Source organism: Neofelis nebulosa, chromosome 3 (assembly GCF_028018385.1).
Source record: "Neofelis nebulosa isolate mNeoNeb1 chromosome 3, mNeoNeb1.pri, whole genome shotgun sequence".
In the NCBI taxonomy this organism is placed as follows: domain Eukaryota; kingdom Metazoa; phylum Chordata; class Mammalia; order Carnivora; family Felidae; genus Neofelis; species Neofelis nebulosa.
This window is the reverse complement of record NC_080784.1, coordinates 15,387,995-15,410,647: the sequence shown is the minus strand read 5'-3', so window position 1 is coordinate 15,410,647 and position 22,653 is coordinate 15,387,995. Positions and strand designations below refer to the sequence as shown.

The 22,653-nt window shown below is 42.6% G+C and overlaps 2 protein-coding genes across 3 annotated transcripts in view; one reads left to right on the top strand and one right to left on the bottom strand.

Annotated features, from left to right (window-relative positions):
* Positions 1 to 39, bottom strand: part of TRAPPC11 (trafficking protein particle complex subunit 11) — a 48,797-nt gene extending 48,758 nt beyond the window's left edge. The window contains exon 1 of the mRNA XM_058719951.1: positions 18 to 39. The gene's annotated coding sequence lies outside the window, so the exon portion shown is untranslated. The remainder of the gene's footprint in view (positions 1 to 17) is intronic.
* Positions 40 to 264: 225 nt separating this feature from the next.
* RWDD4 (RWD domain containing 4) lies at positions 265 to 22,107 on the top strand. 2 transcript variants are annotated; one of them, XM_058719962.1, is made up of 7 exons: positions 265 to 476; positions 2,896 to 2,976; positions 7,951 to 8,060; positions 8,144 to 8,291; positions 10,119 to 10,236; positions 12,758 to 12,807; positions 20,718 to 22,107. In XM_058719962.1, the coding sequence occupies exons 1-7, from the start codon at positions 453 to 455 to the stop codon at positions 20,775 to 20,777; spliced, it is 591 nt and encodes a 196-aa protein (XP_058575945.1). In that variant the 5' UTR covers positions 265 to 452; the 3' UTR covers positions 20,778 to 22,107. The 2 variants fall into 2 exon arrangements, with proteins under 2 accessions (XP_058575945.1, XP_058575944.1); XM_058719961.1 differs by lacking the exon at positions 20,718 to 22,107 and adding an exon at positions 15,768 to 17,686 and having other exon boundaries at positions 293 to 476.
* The last annotated feature ends 546 nt before the right edge of the window (positions 22,108 to 22,653 follow it).

The window sequence follows — 22,653 nt, the reverse complement described above, 5'->3', positions numbered from 1 at the left end:
GGAAGCACTTTCCGGACCTGAGCGACAGCGCCGTACACCAACGGCGGTCCGGAAACTTCACGCTGCTCCACGAAACGTAGGAAGACGCTCCCTTTCCTACGGGAGCAGGAAATAGGGGCGGGGAGAGAAGGAGCCAATAGGAGAAGCGAGGAGGGGAGGAGGCGGGGCTTCTGCCGCTACCGCCCTGCAGCAGCTCCCCAGTCTCCCCGGCGCCCCACCCTCGGCGGCCTCGGGCTCCCCGCCCACAGACCCCCACCCCCCCCCCCCCCCCCACAGGCGGCTTCACGCTGCCCGAAGGCCGGGGGCGCGCGTGACTCTCGTCCGCAGTGCGAGGGGTGTGCCTCCCGCAGCCCAGGGCGCGGAAGCGGGAGGACGCCCGGGGCTGGGAGCCGCTGCTCTCGCTTTCTCGTCGTCGCGCACGTCCTCCCGGGAGGCGTCCCGTGACCGGCGCGATGAGCGCCAACGAGGACCAGGAGGTGAGTCCCCCTGGCCGGGTTCCCCTTTCCCCCGCGCTGGCGCGGTGCCTCGGCTCCGAGGGAGGGCGACTGACCTCGCGAGGCCCGGCTGCGACCCGGTTCCGGGACGAGCGCCCCCGCACGTGCCTTCGCCCCTCTGCAGCGCACAGAGCCTGGCTGGGGTGCCCCAAGTTGACCGGTGTCCTGGTGGGGGGGGGGTTGGGAGGGTGCAGGCGCGCGGGAAGGGGAAGGGTTAGCTTCTGCCTCCGCTCCCCCCACCCCATCTCAGTTTTGCAAGCCCGGGGGGTGGCCCCACGCCTCCTTAATAACAAGGATGAGTGTCCTTGGTTGGCGACCCAGTGCTCTCGGCTCACCTTCAGTTCTCAAGGTTCTTGTTGTAGCGCTTGTGTACTGAGTTACATTGTTTGGCATCTGATCACTTTTAAACTTTCAAGTCTATTGGCCGGTGGGGAGAGGCTTCCCTGAGTTAGTTAAATTTCTGGTGGAGGAAGATAATGACACTGGTTTCTGGCCTTATTGTTTGGTGGCATCATTTATCCATCTGGTGGTTGTCCAGTGGAAACGAAGTCTATTTTGAGCACACACGTGCCACCTGAATCGTATGGTTTGTGCTCAGATATTCTCTCGTGAAATGCCACGTTGACTTTGAATCATATGATCAGGGAGTAACACAGGTCATCTCTAAGGGGAACCTTCTCTAGCGGTGTCGTGTGTACAGATGGAAAAGAGTTGGCGGGGGCAAAGTGAACGCCCCAGGGCTGCGCAGTGAGCTTGTGGGTAGACTCAGGACTGGAATCCGAGTCTCCCAGGTACGTAACTCACTCTTCATTTAGAATATATTTCTTGAAAGGTGGCACTTTCCATGATAGATGTGGTAGTCTCTCTGGACTGGAAGTTACCTGTAAAGGACCCCAGTGTCCAACAAGCTAATTGATATGTGAATCCCTTCGAAACCGTTCTTGCCTGGTGAGTTTCTAAGCGGAGGCATGAACAAGTTGGTACTGTGAACCATGGAGCATAAAATGTAATGTTTCTCCAAGTCTGGCCCAGGGAGCAAGGCTTAGAACCTTTGGGGTGGTTGTTAGACAAACGGAAGCCTGTACTTTGCCTGGAATTTACCGACCTGGAATTCCTGGGGAGCCCAGAGATCTCTATTTTAATAATAGAATTCCATGCTTCTTCCACATGACTGACTTTCACATCTTTGAAGACAGTTTTCTGCCCAGTTTTTCCGATGTCCTGTCCTCATACGCAGTGGTTCCTTTTAGCTTTTCTCCATATGTCCATTCTTTTTGTTCTTTCGCTCTCCTGGAATCGTGTCTGTGCACAGATTACGTTTATTTGTGTCCTGTTTTCTACGGGTAGTTCCTGTCAACTACAACCCTTTAAGTGCCGTGTACAAAGCAATTAGTTTTTTATCCTCCTTTCGTTTGTTTAGGTATCTGAGATACATTCTTCCACCCACCCTGTAAAATTTCATGTGGTTAGATGGTTTTGCAAGGGTATTCTGAATTCTTGGGCTACCAGCGCGATTCACTATCCCACCAAATTGTCATTCATAAACTTGCTAAGCCTGCCTTCAATTTTTGTTCCCGTCCTACTCCTTAGTTAAAATATGTGAAAGGATTAAGGGCAGGAGGAGGAGTACTAGATCTGAAATAAGGTTGTTGTTTCTGATCTAATCTCAGTTGCCCTTGAATCCAGTTTGAACTCCTGTATTTGTTTTCCTGTGAAGGTAGCAAGAGGTGCCTTGCCGAAACTCATGTGGGCCTTTCCCTGATGTGCCAGCCAAGTCACCCTCTCTAGGAAAGGGTGCTTCCATTTATCTTGCTGTTCGTCCGCTTGCCAATGCTCAGGGACTTCTACTCTTTATTCCCCTGGGACCCCAAGAACCGTTTCTTTAATAATCTGTTCTCAGATTTGTCTGTCTTAGTCTGTAGAATTCATGACCCGCATCTTTTTGAAACGTAAAATACATACCCAAGTGATGTCTTTCCTTGCTTCTCTTCTCGGGCGTTCATCAGTCATCACAAGTGTGATGGAGTCCTCATCCGTCAGCCCACAGTGCTCTCAGAAATATTTCCAGGCAAGGATTATTAGTGACATTTTCTCTTGCAGTCCCTTTTGCGTCTTGGGTAGATCCTTGTCAACCTGTTTCTAACCATCTTTTTTTTTTTTAAGTTCTTTCTGTTGTCCATGAATGTTTTTTCAAGTTTGGCATTCTGGGGGAAGGATTAAAGTAACTATTAGCATTAATACTGTGTTACTATGTTGCACATGGACTATATACATTGTATACAAATGTTATAAACATGGAAGGCGAAAAAGGTAGCTAAGTTTTACACAGTGGAGTGGTCTTGCATGGAAACTGATCCATTTACACCATTAAGCAAAACTCACTTGATTCATTTTTTTTCAGATGGAACTGGAAGCATTACGTTCTATTTATGAGGGAGACGAAAGCTTCCGGGAATTGAGTCCAGTTTCGTTCCAGTACAGGGTAAGACGCGGCACAGACAGGAGCCCTTGCGACTGTTCCAGAAAAGGATGAAGCTAAGGGCACCTGGGTGTCTCAGTCAGTTAAGCTTCCCACGTCAGCTCAGGTCATGATCTTGCAGTTCGTGAGTTCCAGCCCCGCGTCGGGCTCTCTGCTGGCAGCTCGGAGCCCGGAGCCTGTTTCGGATTCTGTGTCTCCCTCTCTCTCTGCCCCTCCCCTGCTCACACTCTGTCTCTTTGTCTCTCAAAAATAAATAAACATTAAAAAAAAAATTTTTTTTTATAAAAGATTGAAGCTTGCTAAAAATGCTGTGTGGTTTTTTTTTTTAATGATTTTGTATTTTGAATTTAGTGGTTTAAATTTATTACATCTTTGGGTTTTCCAAAGCATTTGAATGAAAGCTTTACACCATGACATCAGTTATTTCTAACTTTTGGAAACAATTCAGAAACTTTTTCTGAATTTTTGAAATTTTTTTATTTTTTCAAGTTTATTTATTTTGAGAGAGAGAGAGAATGAGTGGGAGAGGGCAGAGAGAGAGAGAGAGAGAGAGAGAGAGAGAGAGAGAGAGAGAGAGAGAGAGAATCCCAAGCAAGCTCCATGCTGTCAGCGCAGAGCCCCACAAGGGGCTCAAATCCACGAATCTGAGGTCATGACCTGAGCCAAAATCTAGAGTTGGAGGCTTAACCAACTGTGCGAACCAGGTGCCCCAATTCAGAAACTTTTAAAAATCAAGATAAATTTGTTTTTATTGTGACAGAATCATCAAATGTTAGAAATGGAAGAAACCTTGGAAATTATATAATTTTGCCTTCTAATCTTAAAGATAATTTTTCTCAGTCATAGCTTCCTAAGCTTTCCAAGCTGATCCTGATAAATACTAGATTTAAAATCGAGGTCTCTAATCCAAATCTAGAATTATTTTTACTACCTTATGTTATAGTCAAGAAAAGTTGATATTTTCCTAATTCCATATAATCAATATGTGCGAATATTTTTTACGTTATGTGTTACGTCAATTTTTCTCTAAAAGGGAGTTTGCTTATAACTGTTTTCAACATGAAACAGTGCCAGTATCTTATTTTGTAAATAAATAATGTAAAAACCACTTATCCAGATGATTATAAGTGGTAGTAATATGAGAAAGTTTTTTTTGTAAAAGATTTACGGTTATTTATGTCATCATCTAAAGTAAGTTAGACGATACATACGTAATTATAGACATCACAGGAAATAGATTATCTACAATTACTTTCTTTAGATATTCTCCCCTCTGCTCCACTCCTCTTGATTCCCTTTCAAGCTCAGTAATTCTTAGGCCACTCCATGGATAGGAAGACGAAAGACTTTGAATAGCCAAGGTTAACAATGGAGTTAAGTCCTAGACCTTCAGTTTGAATCCACCTGCCTGCCCAGACTTCCCCAATAACTGCCACTCTCCCCTTAGCAAATGGGAGACCGAGAATTGCCCCATCCTTTCCTAAATATCCGTATTAACAACAGCAGCTACTCGTTGAGCACAGTGTACGGAATGTAGTAGGACGTGCGTGTGTCCTACAGGATGGATTTAAAGGGAATAAAAAGTGAGGTTCAGAAACCTTGTCTGTTGTGACAGTCGGAGGACAAGGGCACGGTCCTGGCCGGGTTATAGTCAGACCCCTCACTCAGTTCCTGTGCAGACTGGTTTAGTAGCCTGCTGAGCAGTTCTTCCCTTCTGGTTCTGTCCTCAGCTTCCCTCAGCACCTCCCCACTAGTCCTTCTCAGGCTACTAGTCAGCTCTCTGAGACATGTAATTAGTTACCCCAGCCCTTCTTTTAAAAAGGTTTCTCCTGGGGCGCCTGGGTGGCGCAGTCGGTTGAGCGTCCGACTTCAGCCAGGTCACGATCTCGCGGTCCGTGAGTTCGAGCCCCGCGTCAGGCTCTGGGCCGATGGCTCGGAGCCTGGAGCCTGTTTCCGATTCTGTGTCTCCCTCTCTCTCTGCCCCTCCCCCGTTCATGCTCTGTCTCTCTCTGTCCCAAAAATAAATAAAAAACGTTGAAAAAAAAAAAAATAAAAAAAATAAAAAGGTTTCTCCTGCCTATAGAATAAGGATTAAATGCCTTAGCTTGACACTCAAGTCCCTTCTGTTTGCCCCACACTGCCTCTCCAGATTTTCCCAGCCACCACTGTCCATTAGCCATAGTAGCCTGTGGAACATTTCTCTGCATTAAAAAAAAATTTTTTAATGTTTATTTATTCTTGAGAAAGAGAGAGAAACAGAGTGCGAGCGAGGGAGGGGCAGAGAGAGAGACACACACAGAATCCGAAGCAAGCTCCAGGCTCTGAGCTGTCAGCACACAGCCCAACGCGGGACTGGAACTCATGAATCATGAGATCGTGACCTGAGCTGAAGTCGGACGCTTAACCGACTGAGCCACCCAGGTGCTCCTCCTGCATTTTTAATACCGTGCCCATGGACACATCATTTGCTCTGCCCCTCACCTCACATCCCTCATCCAGCCTTCTTCTCCTTTAATCCCTATCTCAGGCTCCTCTGTGATGTATTTGGGCCATGTCTCCTAGCCGTTGACTTTAAAGCCGAACTGGCCATCCCCCGTGTCTTCACACTTTGTTCCATCCCCTTGAACGTTGAATCATGATGCAGTTTGGTGTATTACCTAAACATCTGCCCCCCTTGAAGACAGGCATGGTCTTGTCTCTATCTCTGCATCTTCCATACCTAGCACTGCAAGAGCCATGTGGCACGTTGTTTACACGCACCTTGAAAAAGGACTCAGTGCATAAAGCAAGTAATTTTCATCACTTTTTTTTATCATCTCTGCATTTGAAACACAAGCATAAACCAAGTATGTAATCAACTTACATAGGTGAATATCAACAGAGCCCTAAGTTTGACATAATTTCTAAGCCTCACCTTATATTGCTGTGTCTTGTGATTGAGGATGAGGGGAATAAAAATGTAGTGGTCAGAGAGAGTAAAGGTAAATCAAATAACAATTTGGGATGAAATTTTTTTTAATCTGTTGCTATTGTCTAAAAATAAATATTAAAAACCCCCCAACATATGTACTAGAACTATTACGGTGGAAATTAGCGTAGCTTTGCGCAAGGAGATGCTGATTTGTGAGTTATTCCATAGTTGTATTAGAAAATCACCATTTGGGGGCACCTAGGTGGCTTAGTTGGTTGAGTGTCCAACTCTTGATTTCAGCTCAAGTCATGATCCCAGGGTCGTGGGATCGAGCCGTGTGTGGGGCTCTGTGCTGAACCTGGAGCCTGCTTGGGATTCTCTCTGTCTCTCTCCCTCTGCCCCTCTCCCCGACTTGTGCACGTGTGCGCTCGCTCGCTCTCTTTCTTTCTCAAATAAATAAGTTAATTAATTTTTAAAAATCACCATTTTGCTGCTGCCAGCACAATGATGGTTTCGGGCAAGGATCATTAATGGATGCTAAAACCTTTGGGTGAGAAGATGTTGCGAGACAATGTATTCATATGGTTTTGTAGTGTCACCCCACAGATTACTTCTTAATTACAAAATGGAAAAGATACCTTTACATTGAAGAGATTTGGAGAATATCACCTTAACCAAGTGATCAAGCTTAGTATCACCAGTGACGATTCCAGAAGATCTTATGTGCCTCCTTATCTGATGCTATGGGAATATACCACAGCACCTGCACAGTATCCTTACCAAAATATTTAATCAGACTTGGCATAGAGGAAACAATCAGTCCTGATCTGGGAACATTATACAGGAAAACTGCCCTCGATTATTTTTGTCATGAAAGATATTTAAAAGACAGACAGGGTGGCTGGGTACTGTTCTAAATTAAAGCAGGATTTGAAATTTGGCAGCCAAATGTCATCCATGATCCTTAATGGATTACAGATTTACGGGTTGAGGAGGTGGTTTATTAAAGACACTTTAGATATGCTTGGGGAACTTTTTAGATGGATTACGAATTAGATGATATTTCTGTATCAATGTTGAACTTCTTGGGTGTGATAATGGTAGTGTGGTTATAAAGGAAAACGTCCTTGTTTTTAGGATAGTCTACCCAATAAATATTTCAGGACGTTTTACCATGTCTTACTTTCAAAGAGCTCAACAAAAAAAACAAAGGAAAACAAGCCACCCGCCTGGGGCCAGGGGTCGGTTCTGTAGTGGAAAGGAAGAAAGGGAAATGGATGGAAGCAGAGGTATTTGGTGAATAAGGTACATGTCAATGAGCGCTCGTTGTCTTATTCTAGTTTCTCTGCGAGATTAACATTTTTCCAAGTGAAAAGTAGGGGCGAGCAAAAGAAAGAAAAAAGTCGTCTCTAAATTATTCAGGTGAAGGGGGTCAAAAGCTACAGACTTCCAGTTAGAAAAAAGTAAGTAAGGGAAACGTAACGTTCGGCATGGTGACTCTAGTTCATAGTATTGTGTTATATATTTGAAGGTTGGTAAGAGAGTAGATCTTGAAAGTTCTCATCTAGCCTAAGGCATTCCTAAACCTTATCTCTTTGCCTTTTTCCTCTAAATTTTACATTTCATTTTCTGGTCTCTTGGAATTGGGCTAATGTGTAGCAATTCACTTGTTCTCGATGCCTTTTATGATTTGGCAATTAGAAAACTTCAGACAAAGATGAAGGGTTTCAGGTTGGTTTATTATCTTTGTCCATTCCCTTCCTGTCCCCCACAGTTGATGTCTGCCTTCAAAAAGTTTTGGTGAGACAAAAATTATGTAAGACAGTCTCGGGACTGGGAAAAGCTGAAGGGCTGCCTGGAGAGACAGGCCGTGAACATCAAAAGTCAGACTCTATTCATACGGCCCTCAACTCCTACGGGTCTTAGCCCGTACTCCTGAACTTTTCAAAATACTACGTTTCTGACCTGATCGTGAGCACTGGCAATAATTCATCATTTAAAAAGTTATAGTAAATACTCTGTCTTTGTATCACTTTTTACAAGCCTAAGATTTCCCTTTTCTTCAGATAGGTGAAAATGGCGATCCCAAAGCCTTCTTAATAGAGATTTCCTGGACAGAAACATATCCCCAAACACCTCCAATTATATCTATGAACGCTTTTTTTAACAACACCATGTGAGTAGTGTTTTGTTCTCATTGTTTTTTTGTAACACTCCCCCTTACTTTTTTCTCAGCAGTATATTTCTTGTGCGTTGTAGATCATCAGCTGTAAAGCAGAGCATATTAGCCAAGTTACAGGAAGCAGTGGAAATTCATCTCGGGACCGCCATGACCTACACATTGTTTGAATATGCCAAGGACAATAAAGAGCAGTTCATGGAGAATCACCACCCCATTAATTCTACGGTGAGCTTGTGATTAGTTTGGGTCAGGTTTTTTTGTTGTTGTTTTGGTTTCACTCTGCTACTAATTAATCTTTACTGGTTACTATTTTTTTTTAATTGGAAGGAAATTTTGTGTTAAACGTTTTATCTATTTTTCAGACAGAGACACAGTGCGAGCTGGGGAGGGGCAGAGAGAGGGAGGGAGACACAGAACCCAAAGCAGGCTCCAGGCTCTGAGCTATCAGCACAGGGCCCGACACGGGACTCGAACTCACAAACGGCGAGATCACGACCTGTGCCAAAGTCAGCTGCTTAACCGACTGAGCTACCCAGGCGCCCCGATTTTGTGTTAGATTTAAAATGAGTTACATCTGAGTTAAATAAGAATAATGAATTTTAGATTTCTTGGTATTTATTTAACTTCAAAAATGAAATTGTATCCCCTAGATCTTACCCTTCATATAAGGCTAGAATACCTCATGTGCCTGCCCAAACAGATACTGTTGGGGCACCCGGGTGGCTCAGTCGGTTAAGCGTCTGACTCTTGACTTTGGCGCAGGTCATGGTCTTGCGGTTTGTGAGTTCGAGCCCCATATCAGTCTCTGCCCTGAGAGTGCAGAGTCTGCTTGAGATTATGTCTCCTTCTCCCCCTGCCCCTCCTGCATTCTCTCTCTTGCTCTGTCTCTCGCAAAACTAAATAAACTTAAAAAAAAAAAAAAAAAAAAAGGAATGTTATAAAAAAAAAGAGAGACATTGTTGAACCAAGTATTTTTTTTAATTTATTTAATGTTTTCATAAAGCTTATAGAGGATTCTTATGTAGCACTAAGATACATGTGAAATTACTTTCTTCATGAGGCAAATTTAGTTGTAGATAGTCTTGCCACAGTTCACTTTGAAGTTGGTGCAAGCTTAAAGAGACTTCATTAAGAGTATTTTAGGAAATAATCATCTTTCATGATCTTAGGCATCTACGTATTAGACCCCTTTGCACCAAGCCATGTGCTTAAAGAATTTCAGCGGTCGGGGTCCGTCGAGTTTGGTGAACCAAACTGTAAGCTGTTTGACAGCAAAGGCTGCGTGTCTTCTACATGAGCAATTCTGGCTTCCACCTTCCTAACAGAACACGGAAGAACACGGAGGGCAGCCAGAGAGGCCATCGGGCAGGGCAGCAAAGCTCATGTCCTGCGGGCCAGACCACGTGGCCTGGAAAACCCTCCCTGCATCGCTTGCTATGTGATGTGACTTCTCTCGGTGGGAGGAAGGAGGCAGATGTGTTAACCTCACTAGGCTCGATTTATTCATTTGTAAAAGCGGGGATCATAACGGCATCTACCTCGTAAGATTTCAGTAAGGATCAGATGAGTACTATACGTACATCATTTACAGCAATGCTTGGCAACTAGGAAGCATTTTAAATTGTGTGGATCACACTCTGCATGAATCCAAATTGAAATCTTTTTCTTCATTTCTTCAGAGAATCAGGATTTTCTAGGTAGGCACATGCGATTTTCCTAAAGACCTATTTAAATTTCCAAATAAAGCAAATCAATTGAATTGTGAAATTACCTTAGTATTTTAGAGCTTCAGTGTGTTACTGGTGTCAGATCTTCTTTCTCGGGACCTGGTTATAATAATTGAGCTAATATTATGTAAGCCCTTCTATGTGAACTTTTGGAAGAGTGACATCAATGTGCTAATGACACCTGCCCTAATAAATGAATATTATAATACAGGGTTCTTTTACTTCATAAATCTAAAAATTGTCAACTCACTTGTGGATGTGGCCATATTTAGTGTAATTCGATAAGTTTTAAGGCATTGGTATAGGAATTATTTTTTTTTTCTAGATACCCATAAGCAGTATCATCTCCGTTGAAACTCCTAATACAGCCCCATCAAGTAAGAAAAAAGACAAAAAAGAACAACTTTCAAAAGCTCAGAAACGTAAGCTGGCAGATAAAACAGGTTTGTGTTTGTTTTTGTTTTTTTAATAACATAGATAAATAGGTTGCTTTTTAATATGATATGAGTGTTTAATCAGTATATCTAGGTTTAGAAGAGAAGGTCTCATCTCTTCATTCTTGGAACATTTGGATCAGACACTGTCTTGGGTCACGGATATATATTGAAAATATTTACCACTAATTCACCACCAGACATCACCACGTGAGGAGAAGGTAGCTGAGCGGCAAAATAACCACAAATGAGTCTTGAGACTGAGAAACAGCAGAATAGCATAGCAAAGTGGGTCCAACTCGTACCCTTCGCCACATGTTGGGATTTTCCTATTTGCTTATCTCTATGGGAGACACGTGTAGTACTCCAGATTATTTTGAACTCTAGCTTTCGTTTGAAATGAAGTTTGGTATACCATGCAGTCTTTGCACAAATAAATGGTTTAATGCTTTTGTCTGTACTCAATTCATTTTTTACCACTACAGTAAGATTTAAGAACAGAATTCCTGTGTCTACTAAAGCAGAGTCATTTTGTATGCACCTTTAGAAGAGAGTTCTAAATTCTAGCTCATACCATCAATAATGTTTGATCTCTTTATTTAACCTGAAAGTTTGCAAATTGGTATCAGTCCGTAAACTTTTTTCTGGTCAAGAACAATGAGGACATTACCGTGGATGCATATAACCATTTGAATACATACATACAAGTGTGTCCATGTGTACATATGTCTGTGTGTGTGTGTGTGTGTGTGTGTGTGTGTGTGTGTGTTATTGATATAAGGTTACAAGTCGCCCTTCATTGAGAGGAACTGACCCTTGTACTTTGGTGAGGAAGTTTAAAATAATGCCCTTTCTTTTACAAAGTGATGGCAGTTTTTTGGTTGTTGATGCTTTGTTTAACATCCTGCGTGACAGAATGAAAAGATCACGACCCTGTGCTGGCCCTCAAGATACATTTTTGAAGTTGAATGGTTTGTGAAATAAAAAATCAGGGAATCCATTATACCTAATATCAGAGCAGAATTAAAGCATGAACAACCGAAGCAGTGGATTGTTAGCTGTTGTAATCTATTCTCTAGAATTTTAGTTAATCCTTTTAAGCTGTAGCATTTCTGTCGGTTCGTCACCTGTTGTTTTCATACATAATGACCTATGATCATTCCCTTTCATTAATAGTTCCCTATCTCCATCTTTTTGGTGACGTCCACCTAAAAGGGATTATCTTTCTATAGTTATGGTATAGGAGTTTGGGACCTGGATTCTAAATAAAACTTGAATAGGACAGTCATGGCGCTACGGGTAAGTTTTAGTTACCCACATTGGTGCCCTGCCCCGTGCCCCGTATAACCAGTAAACAGTGGGATAAGATTCTTACTGACATGAAGGAGGAAAGAAGTATTAGCATCTAAAATTGAGCTCCGGGGCACCTGGGTGGCGCAGTCGGTGAAGCGTCCGACTTCAGCCCGGTCACGATCTCGCGGTCCGTGAGTTCGAGCCCCGCGTCGGGCTCTGGGCTGATGGCTCGGAGCCTGGAGCCCGTTTCCGATTCTGGGTCTCCCTCTCTCTCTGCCCCTCCCCCGTTCATGCTCTGTCTCTCTCTGTCCCAAAAATAAATAAAAAACGTTGAAAAAAAAAAATTTAAAAAAATAAAAAAAATAAAAAAAAAATAAAATTGAGCTCCACTAATATTGCCTCTGTCCTATAAGAATCATGAGGTTAGTGTCTACTTCCCTGTGTAAAATTAATGTACTGGTTTTGAATGCAGATTTTGAAGATTCCATAAAATGAGATGTATATAGATATATCGAGCATACAGGAAATCAAGCCGTGTTAAATCAAAACACTTATATTGTATTTATTAAACGATTCTTCAAGTTTAAATATTCCGTCACCAGAACGAAATCGCGTTGTAAACTATAAACTCTTACATAAAGTTTGAGCTTGTTTTCAAGTGCTCCCAATAGATTAAAGGCCTGTCAGATTAAACAATGTTAGACGAAATAAGTCCTATTTTCTCAGGCCACAAAAGGTAATAAAGAAGTTGCCCGGGCCTCCTCTTAGTCTTGGGGCTGAACGTTTGTTTACAAGGTCTCTTGTCTTGAGCCTGGCTCCCTAGTGTGAAACACGCCCGGAGCAGCAAAGTAACACAACTCCTTACCTTAAATAAGCCGTGAGCTTATAGAAAGCAAATAAAATCGTACAAGTGCATGAAACTAATAAATTGATTAGCTCCTCTTTCTGGCTTTTCCAGCTCACCTCCATATTTTTTCCCCCTTAGTATCAGGTTTTGTCTTGAATGAAATGGGGTAAATGTGAAAAGGGAGTACATCGAATTACTTTGCCAGTATACCCGGCAGAGCCGTGCTTCCAATTCCCAGTGATGATACACTAGCCTTCCCACTTCATAATATGTGATTTAAATTTTAATTTGTTGCATGGGATAGTGTGCAAAAGCTGATTTATTCAAATGGTAATTAATTTAAAAATTACTGCTTGGTCTTGGAAGTAAAGTCCCTATTTTCTCTTCTAGATCACAAAGGACAGCTTCCCCGAGGATGGAACTGGGTTGACGTGGTGAAGGTACGTAACGCGCATAATCTAAGCCTCAGACAGTTGTTACGATTATGCCATCAAATAATGAAACTCATATCTTCCATTCTTTCCCCCCTCCACCTTTGAATTTTACTGGGATGGCTGTTTCCTTTTTTACTTCAGCATGTAAGTATTTTTGAAATATCCTTCGCATTCTTTTCTCTCCTACACCTTCAGCTTTAGATTTTCTTTTTTTAAATAATGGAAAATGTGAAGAACCAAGTTATGAGTACGCTAAAGTATGACTTTACGTAACTACCTCTGAATAATGAATGTGCCTCACTGTGGCTCTGAACTAGCAGGAGCGTGTATGGAAGCTGAAGAAACAAGTCATTGAAAGGAATGCTTTGATTTCTTAATAGAAATGAGTTTTTTGGGTTTTGGAGGGTTTGTCTGTTGTTTGTTTGTTTAGAGCAAACCCTAGATGGGGTTTCCCATCACTGTCCACAAGAATTTTCTGTTTTTCTTGTTTAAAATCGTTCACTTTTCACCTTGAAGTATTTTGCCAACTTCTCTCCATTGATTGTTTTTCTTGAGTTATTCGTAGTTTTAAATAAAGTGATACTTAGCACAGTAAGTTAATTCTCTCTGTAGGACTTCGTGAAATGAGTTTCGCATGACAATTAGTGCCACTGCTGCTGTGAGAAGTAATTGATATGATTCAAGAGTGGTTAAAGGTTAGGATTTTAGTGAGCACCTACAAATACACGTCATGTATAAGCAGTATATTCTTAAAGTTTCTGTGAAAGTCAGTCCTCTGGGCCGTGGGATACCTTTTCTATAGAAACTGTTGAAAAGAAGCTTTGTGCTTCTAGAATCTAGTACAAAAATAGTCCCTTGGAGTAGGGAACCATGAGCTGCCATTGTAATAAAGAAGCGGTGTGTCTTGTCCCCTTCCGGGGCCAGAGACTGACCGTACACAAGACACCTGTATGGGAGCAGCTTCTCCAGCATCCTGTCACTTGCCCGGGCCCCTCCACCGATGCCTGCTGGGTACTGCGTGTTGTCCCAGGTGTGCTTGTAGGTACCTCACCAGCTCGGTCGTTTCCCTCTGCAGAATGCTTCATGCCTGAGAACGAGCTGTCTCCTAACTCAGAACAGAAGTGCCTCTTTTCAGGCAGCAGATCTCCCTGGAAACTGGGAAGACGAAATTGTCCGATTAATCCAAAATTGTCCCAGACGGGGGGATAGTACCCCTCCTTCCCTAGCTCCGGAAATTTCGTTTTTTGTTTGTTTTTCAGAGAGTCCTCATTAATATAAGTTAGAATTTCAAGAAACATAAAAGAAATGAAGATATAAATAACCCAGTCGTCTTAAGAGGGAGGTTCCCACCGAGGCATGGGTTGGACTCAGAAGCCATTAGCCCAAGTGCTGGAGAATAGTTGTTTCTAAGTGTGGTCTTTGGACCCCTAGAGGTCATAGAGGCTCTCTGGGGGTCTGCAAGGTCAAAACTATTTATATCTTAACATTAAAGTGTTGTTCGTCCTTTTTCCGCATTCTCTCACAAGTGGACGGTGGTGTTTACCGGAGGCTGCGGGGAGTGTGATGGTGCCATCACTAATACTCTTCTGTTAGAGCACTAATAGAATGTGCGATTTTAGAGTCTTGTGTTTTCCAGAATTTTCTAAGGTAGTGAGTAGGTGTAGAATCTAAGTGTGTGTGTGTGTGTGTGCATTTTTACATGAAGTCAGTTTGTCCTTAACACTTGTACCGTGTTCTTGTTAGCCGTTTTCCATGGTACCTGCCGTACAGTAGAAGCAGCTTCGCAAAAACCCAGCTGTCTTCTGTTGGGCTCAATGATAAAGGAGTTTACAAAAATGTAATACAACACTATTCTTCACATTAAGTTTTATTAGTTTGTTTTAGAAAATGCAGTTTTTCGTTTAAGAAATGTTATTCAGTTATCATGCAATGTGTTGATTGTTATTTTTTATATGAATTAAATTTCTCAGTTTTAATTTCAAATGCAGTAGGTATAACCTACATTAAAAACAAGCTTTTTAAGATCCTCAAAGTGGAAAGAGGAGCTGGGGCCAGAATGTTTGAGGACTGCTACTCTTAGCAGTTTCTGCCTTTCACAGCCTCTCACATTCTCTGGGGTCCTCGGGCTTTGAGTTCAGTGGGGATTTCTTGGTGGCTGGGTCTTTATTCTGGTCAGAATTGTGTGTGTGCCAATCTTTGGGGACATCCCCCCTCCCTCCCCACCCCCCGGCTTGCTAACTTCCTTGGATTGTTATAGAAAAGACTTGCAATTTAAGATTTGTATCACTTTTTTTTTTTTTTTTTTTTTTAATTTTTTTTTCAACGTTTTTTTTTAATTTATTTTTGGGACAGAGAGAGACAGAGCATGAACGGGGGAGGGGCAGAGAGAGAGGGAGACACAGAATTGGAAACGGGCTCCAGGCTCCGAGCCATCGGCCCAGAGCCCGACGCGGGGCTCGAACTCACGGACCGCGAGATCGTGACCTGGCTGAAGTCGGACGCTTAACCGACTGCGCCACCCAGGCGCCCCTGTATCACTTTTTTAAAACTGTACTTAATTTATGTGGGTTTTGTTGGGTTTTTTTTGCCGCAGTTTTAAAAATTTTTAAAGCTTATTTTTTGTGATAGAAAGCAAAAATAGGAGAATATTCATTTTGTAAATGGCACCTGTTGTGGTTCCAATTTATTTCTTGGAAAACTTTGAGGGATTCCCCCCCCACCCCCACCCCCGCCGCCCTTGATCTGTTGAGGTTATATTTTTAATGAATCCTGTGTAAAGTAGCTGAGCCTTAAGATGAAAACTAGTTAAACAGTGAAAGCTGTAGATGGTGTAAGTTACGTGAATCTTGTTGCGTGGTGTTCTATCAACTATAAATATGTATTTCTGATGTTAAGTGGAAGTAATGAACAATCAGATAACATGATAGCTTCACCTTGTTGACTATGTCTTTTACCTTGTTTTACAGTTAAGCAAAACTGGCTCTAAAGATGATGAATAGTGCTTGGAATTGGAGGCAAAGGAAGAGCGTCCTTTAAAAAGTAAACTGGGTTCGGGTTCAAAATCGTTCGTTACTCTTTTCTGGTATTGAGGTGGCTTTTTATAAAAACGGAATTTTTTTTTTTTTTGTATGTTTCTTACGTGAAGAAATGTTTTAACCTGAAAGTTCGTGAAGAGATCTGGTCGTATGAAATTATTTTCACAAACTTGCCTTAATAAAAGGTGAAATGTTACCGTTTAGTATACCTTATAAAGGTGGCTGAGCTTCGTAAACGGACAAAATGGGAAATAAGCAATCAAGGTGAATTTATATGATCTTATTCTAGTGGCTGTGATATTTTTTAGAGGAGGCGGCAGCCCCTTGGAAACTCTCAGCCCAGTGGGGCAGAATGCCGAGTCCACGGTGTTTCTCCAGCATGGTCCTTACCAGTAGACTTCTCGTCTGAACAGTGTCTTTATCTCTTCTTTCTCTTAGTTACTGAAGCACAAATGGCTTCAGGGAAACCGAAATACTAGCATTTGAACGTTACACATAATATTCTTGGTAGTTTCTTCTTTGTTTTCAAGGGTGCACTGCTTCCTTTTAGTAAATGAGCATCTGTCTTACGCTTTTCTCTCGGTTTGGGTCCTGATGTTTGACCGTGAGAGTTCTCAGTGGTGTGTGGAATAGGAGAATATAAAAATAAATCTGCCAAATACACTCGAAAGCATTTGACTAGAAGTGCTGGTGCCCATTTAAAACGTCTCTCTTTGCTGCATATGCCAGGACGGAAGTAAAAATGCCTTACTAGTTAATTTTTGTATTGTCGGAGACCATGGTTTTAATAAATTCCTATTTATCTGAGACTGTGTGTTTCTAGTTGTCTGGTAACTGAGGTCTTCGAAGTGGTCTTAAAGCCACATTTCAAGTCTTGTTTCCCTTCAAGTATCTACATGGAATTCTCGGCCTGAGCAACTTTATCATAAGAGACATAGAAGTCTTTCAAATGCTGTATCATAGTTCATGCTTGATTGTTTTCAAAACCCCGAATAGGGAAACTATTAGTATAGCGTAAGCAGGAAGTTACTGATGTGTGTGTGTGTGTGCGTGTGTGTGTGTGCGCGCGTGTGTGCGTGTGTGTGTGATTTCCAGTGACTGCATTTGCTCCCCGGCTTTAAAACCCTAAGAACTGCTGCTGTATTGTCTGGAATGGTAGACTGTCGGTTCCTCAAGTTATACCCGGGCAGCTTGGGTCTGAGTTTTTAACGAATAATTAACTTTTAAAGATGTGTCTTCAGCATAAGAGCAGTTTGAGTTGTATCCCCGGCTTTCCCCGGGTTAATATTAGGCTCTGTTCAATCGTTTGAATTGCAAAGTAAATACTGTGCAATCATGGTGAAGGAGTGTAATCTGATTTTCAAAAGCTGAATCACATTTCATATCTTGAAGTTACGTAATGGAAACAGTAAAATTCGAGACCACTGGCAAGACCACTGGAACATGCCATCTTTTGGGGGGGGGGGGCTTGCGTGCGTGGTTTTGGTTGAGATGATTTGTTGGCTTGTTTTTAAAGAAACTGAAACAGCTATATCCGCCAGTGGGACGAACTGTGTTTTGCTCTGAAGACCGTGACATCGTTCAGGCTCACATTGTGGCTCCTAGATGACAAAGAATAATGCTAGTTAAATGCCAATGAACTATTTTTACTCTTTTTATATGAACTGTACAAATTTGGGGGGGGATGGTGGCAGTGGTGCCTCTAACTACCTTCTGTGAAACACTTGAACTTTCTCATCTGTATTGCCATCATCTGTTTGACACCCCAGTATATTTTCTCAAAGTCTGTTCACCTGAAACTGTATGGAATGACATGATTGATAAGCAATAAAACCTGAACTACACGCTCATTTTTCTATGTGTTTTATTTCAGATCAATTGCGAGAGAATTGTTGATTTTACAGATTTGCACAGACTTAGGGTGTAAGATGTGCCCTCCTACCAGATACTGTTTAAAATGCTGGGTTAAGAAGACATTTTGTAATGAGCTGACAAGAAGGTAGGGAGTACCCAGAGTCCAATAAATGAAGATTGGAAGCTTGAGGTTAAGAACAGCTTTGGTTTTTACAGAGTCGGGGGGCCCAGAAGACACATGAAGTCTGCGGTCAACTCAGGGTAAAAAGGGGCACACGCACGTATGCACAGCATGCCTGAGGTGGGGACCCTGAGGGAAAGTTCCCGTCTTGAAATTTGGTTCTTTCTAGGTGGAAGGGTGAAATGTAAACGTGTACCCTCCTAATGACTTACACGTTACCTCACACCTGGATTTCAGCCCAACTTCTTCCCCGTATGAGCAATCTAAAAAAAAATCCCTCAACCCAGGATTTTGAAGTGGTATCAACTGGGGTGCCTAGCTGGCTTAGTCAGTAGACCATGTGACTCTTGGTCTTGAGGTTGTGAGTTTGAGCCCCACGTTGGGTGAAGCGATTGCTTAAAAAAATAAAATCTTAAAGCAGAATTAGTGGTGCCTGGGTGCCTCAGTTGGTTAGGCGTCCGACTTCGGTTCAGGTCATGATCTTGGGGTACGTGGGTTCGAGCCCCGCGTCGGGCTCTGTGCTGACAGCTGGGAGCCTGGGGCCTGCTTCGGATTCTGTGTTTCCCTGTCTCTCTGTCCCTCCCCCACTCGCTCGCTCTCTTTCAAAAATAAATAAACATTAGAAATAAAAGGAAAAAGTGTTACCAATGGGGTAGAGCCTCTGGGCAACTGGTAGAAATGACCACAGATCGGCCCTGAAAGAACCCACCGTCCAGAGACCTCTGAAGAAGCTGCACACCTAGAGTATGTACAGGCGTAGTCAAAAGCCACAGTACCCGGAAACAGGATGTTGTGACAGCAGGGAATTTGAGGGAATGAGGACTTCGAGGACGTATTGATCAGACAGAGACTCTTACATGTTAAGAGGAATTAAATCAGGATTGAGAAACTATTAAGGCTCGTCAAACAGATTTGAAAAAGAGCCAAATAGAGCTTCTCGAAAAGTGAAAACAGAATTAAAGTTACAGATGAAGACTAGTACTGCTTGCAAAGTGCGCTTCGGCAAATGTGAAGTATAAATATCCTTTGGAACGAAAGCGGTACTCAGTTGCGTTGTTGGGTTTTGTCTCGTTTTTTTTTTGTTTTTTTTTTTTTTTTTATTTATTTTTGGGACAGAGAGAGACAGAGCATGAACGGGGGAGGGGCAGAGAGAGAGGGAGACACAGAATCGGAAGCAGGCTCCAGGCTCCGAGCCATCAGCCCAGAGCCTGACGCGGGGCTCGAACTCACGGACCGCGAGATCGTGACCTGGCTGAAGTCGGACGCTTAACCGACTGCGCCACCCAGGCGCCCCAAGGGTTTTGTCTCGTTTTGATCGCAACATTAGAATCTGTCTCCACATCATTTCTTCACAGCCCCTCCCCTGCCCCATTTTAGGTTAGCTGGGTGATTGGAGCTTTCCAGAAGCTTGACACCGCGCCTGTGCCTCCCTGGATCTTGTTTCAGAAGACCTCGTCCTTCTGACAAGGAATTGGTCAGTGGGTATCCAGAGGGCTATTAGCGATAGCTTTAAAAATAATAAATTTAGGGGTGCCTGGGTGGCTCAGTCGGTTAAGCATCTGACTCTTGATATCCGCTCAGGTCTTGAGCTTGGGGTCATGAGTTCGAGCCCCACATTAAGCTCTGGGCTGGGCACGACGCCTGCTTAAAAATTAACAACAACGACAACAACAACAACAATAATAAATGTAAAAATCAAGCTGTGTAAAAACAGATTTGTTTTGTCATCAGATATTCCACAGAGTACAAACAGAAAAGAGGCATTATCCGGTAGGGATTACTTGGTAATGCATAACTCTAAATTTCAGTGTTTCCAGTCAGGTGACAAAATAGTAAGGAATTTTGTGACCTAAGGTATTTTTCAGACTGCAGTTTGCAATCCATTTACTGAAGAAACTGATTGAGGGTCTTTACCCGCCATTTTCCTAATGGAATAGAAGAGAATGCGACAGAAAATACCAGTGTGTGTGTGTACATACACATGTATGTATATATGTACACACACACACTGGTATTTTCTGTCGCATTCTCTTCTATTCCACATATATGTACATGTATGTATATTTCTATATACATATATGTATATACACACACACAAGGGTATTTGAGTGCATGTGACAGTTGTTTGGGTTTGGGGTGTATATGTGTGAGTACCAGGTAAAATGTATTTCTTAAAGTGAGTCATGGCAAAAAAAAGTATGAAAGTCACTGATCAGCGCATACAAAACATGGGACAGATTTTATATGAAGATTTATAATTAAGTAAGCAGGTAATAAAGTAAGATGCTAACCATACAGCAAACTGGGGGAGAAGTATGCAGGACTTGCCTATAATGTTAGCAAATTTTTTAAAAACCTAAAATCAGTTTCAGATTCAAAAATACATTTACTGTGGTGCACACCAGTCCCTCCAGCCCTGGGACCATTCCAGGAGCTGCCCTGTCGGGAGTTCTAGGGCCTGGTCTTTTATAGGCTTAATGCTTCCATCTTTCTTTCTTTCTTTCTTTCTTTCTTTCTTTCTTTCTTTCTTTCTTTCTTTCTTTCTTTTCTTTTCTTTTCTTTTCTTTCTTTCTTTTCTTTCTTTCTTTCTTTCTTTCTTTCTTTCTTTCTTTCTTTCTTTCTTCCTTTTCTTTCTTTTCTTTCTTTTCTTTCTTTTCTTTCTTTCTTTCTTTCTTTTCTTTTCTTTCTTTCTTTCTCTTTCTTTCTTTCTTTTCTTTCTTTCTTCTTTCTTTCTTTCTTTCTTTCTTTCTTTCTTTCTTTCTCATTCAGAAATCTTGTTGAAAACTTTTCAATACTTGTTTTTTAAACTCGAGTCTAGCTGACACGCAATGTGGCGTTATTTTCAGAGGTACCGCCTAGTAATTCCACACTGTCCGCGAAGCTGGCTCAGCGCGATGGTGACATGACAACTTTTGAGCTGAAGAACTTGCATGAGGAGCTGAAGAGCACCTGTAAGAGCGAGTGCCCGAATCGGGGGTAAATAACGGCTTTCATTTCTCACTGATAAGAACCAAACATAAGGAAATTAGTTCTATGTTTCCCACCATTTCTAGAGGAATAATCATTTTCTTCCTGGGTTTCCCATCTAAATCTAGTCTCTAAAACAAATTGTTGTAGGGGCGCCTGGGTGGCTCAGCCAGTTGAGTGTCCAACTCTTAGTTTTGGCTCAGGTCATGATCTCATGGTTTGTGAGTTCGAGCCCTACATCCGGTTCTGTGCTGACAGTGCAGAGCCTGCTTGGGATTCTCTGTCTCCCTCTCTCTCTGCCTCTCTCTCTCTTTCTTTTTTTTTTTTTCTTTTTTAAAATCTTTTTGTTTTAACGTTTAGTCATTTTTTGAGAGACAGAGACAGAGCGTGAGTAGGGGAGGGGCAGAGAGAGAGGGAGACACAGAACCCAATGCAGGCTTCAGGCTCCGAGCTGTCTGCATAGAGCCCGACGTGGGGGTCAAACTCACGGACTATGAGATCTTGACCTGAGCTGAAGTCGGATACTTAACCGACTGAGCCACCCAGGCGCCCCATCTCTCTCTTTCTGTCTCAAAAATAAATAAATAAACATTAAAAAAATTTTTTAAAATAAAATAAATTGTTGTAATAGGCTGATGGTGGTGATAACACAGACAGGAAACATCCCCCTCCCCACCACCCCCAGCGCCCATTTTCCCCTGTTGTTGCTGCTGGCACTTGAGAAGTTCTAAGTAACCTTGTGTACCTCTCTGCGGCCTTCTGGAGCTATCATTTTCTGTGGCTTCCACAAAGATTTGGCCTGTTGGGACACTATTCTTGGTATTTTAAGTAACAAGCAATCTCTGTATCTAGTTTTGTCCTTTTGCTAATTAAGGAGAATGCAATTTATAAAAGGAAACTTCTGGGGTGCCTGGGGGCCTCAGTCAGTTAAGCGTCTGACTCTTGGTTTCCGCTCAGGTCATGAAGTCACAGTTGGTGAGTTCAAGTGCCGCGTCCGGCTCTGTTCTGACAGCCCAGAGCCTGCCTGGGATTCTCTCTCTCTGCCCCTCCCCCACTCCCTCCCTGTCTCTCAAAATAAATAAGTAAAGCTTAAAATATCTACATATAGGGGCACCTGGGTGGCTCAGTCAGTTAAGCGTCTAACTTCAGCTCAGGTCATGATCCCACAGTTCGTGGGTTCAAGCCCCGTGCCATGATCTAGAACCTGCTTCAGATTCTGCCTCTCTCTCTCGGTCCCTCCCTGACTTGTGTGCTCGCTTTCTCTCTCTCTCTCTCCCTCTCTCTCTCTCAAAAATAAATAAAACATTAAAAATATTTTAATTAGGGGCGCCTGGGTGGCGCAGTCGGTTAAGCGTGCGACTTCAGCCAGGTCACGATCTCGCGGTCCGTGAGTTCGAGCCCCGCGTCAGGCTCTGGGCTGATGGCTCAGAGCCTGGAGCCTGCTTCCGATTCTGTGTCTCCCTCTCTCTCTGCCCCTCCCCCGTTCATGCTCTGTCTCTCTCTGTCCCAAAAATAAATAAAAAACGTTGAAAAAAAAATTTAAAAAAATAAATAAATAAAAATATTTTAATTAAAACATACATATATGTATATATAACGGAAACTTCACAAGGAAAAAAACACAAATGAAAACATTTTTTTTTTCTTATTGAGCAGCTAGAAACTAACCTTGAAAATTCTCATATGATGACAGTTTTTGGAGTACAGAAAGGTGAGGAGATTTAACTTGTGCAATTGCAGGAAAAGTCTGACCACGCACTCCCGTGAGCTCCCGCACTGCATGTCTCCTGCCCGGGGTGCGAGGTGAGGCTCCGG

What these genes read in the sequence shown, in the direction of transcription:
- RWDD4 (XM_058719962.1), top strand. Translation starts at nt 453, where the DNA reads ATGAGCGCCAACGAGGACCAGGAG. An exon ending in GCGCCAACGAGGACCAGGAG is followed by an intron (nt 477 to 2,895) that starts GTGAGTCCCCCT and finishes ATTTTTTTTCAG; the next exon opens with ATGGAACTGGAAGCATTACG. An exon ending in GCTTTTTTTAACAACACCAT is followed by an intron (nt 8,061 to 8,143) that starts GTGAGTAGTGTT and finishes TGTGCGTTGTAG; the next exon opens with ATCATCAGCTGTAAAGCAGA.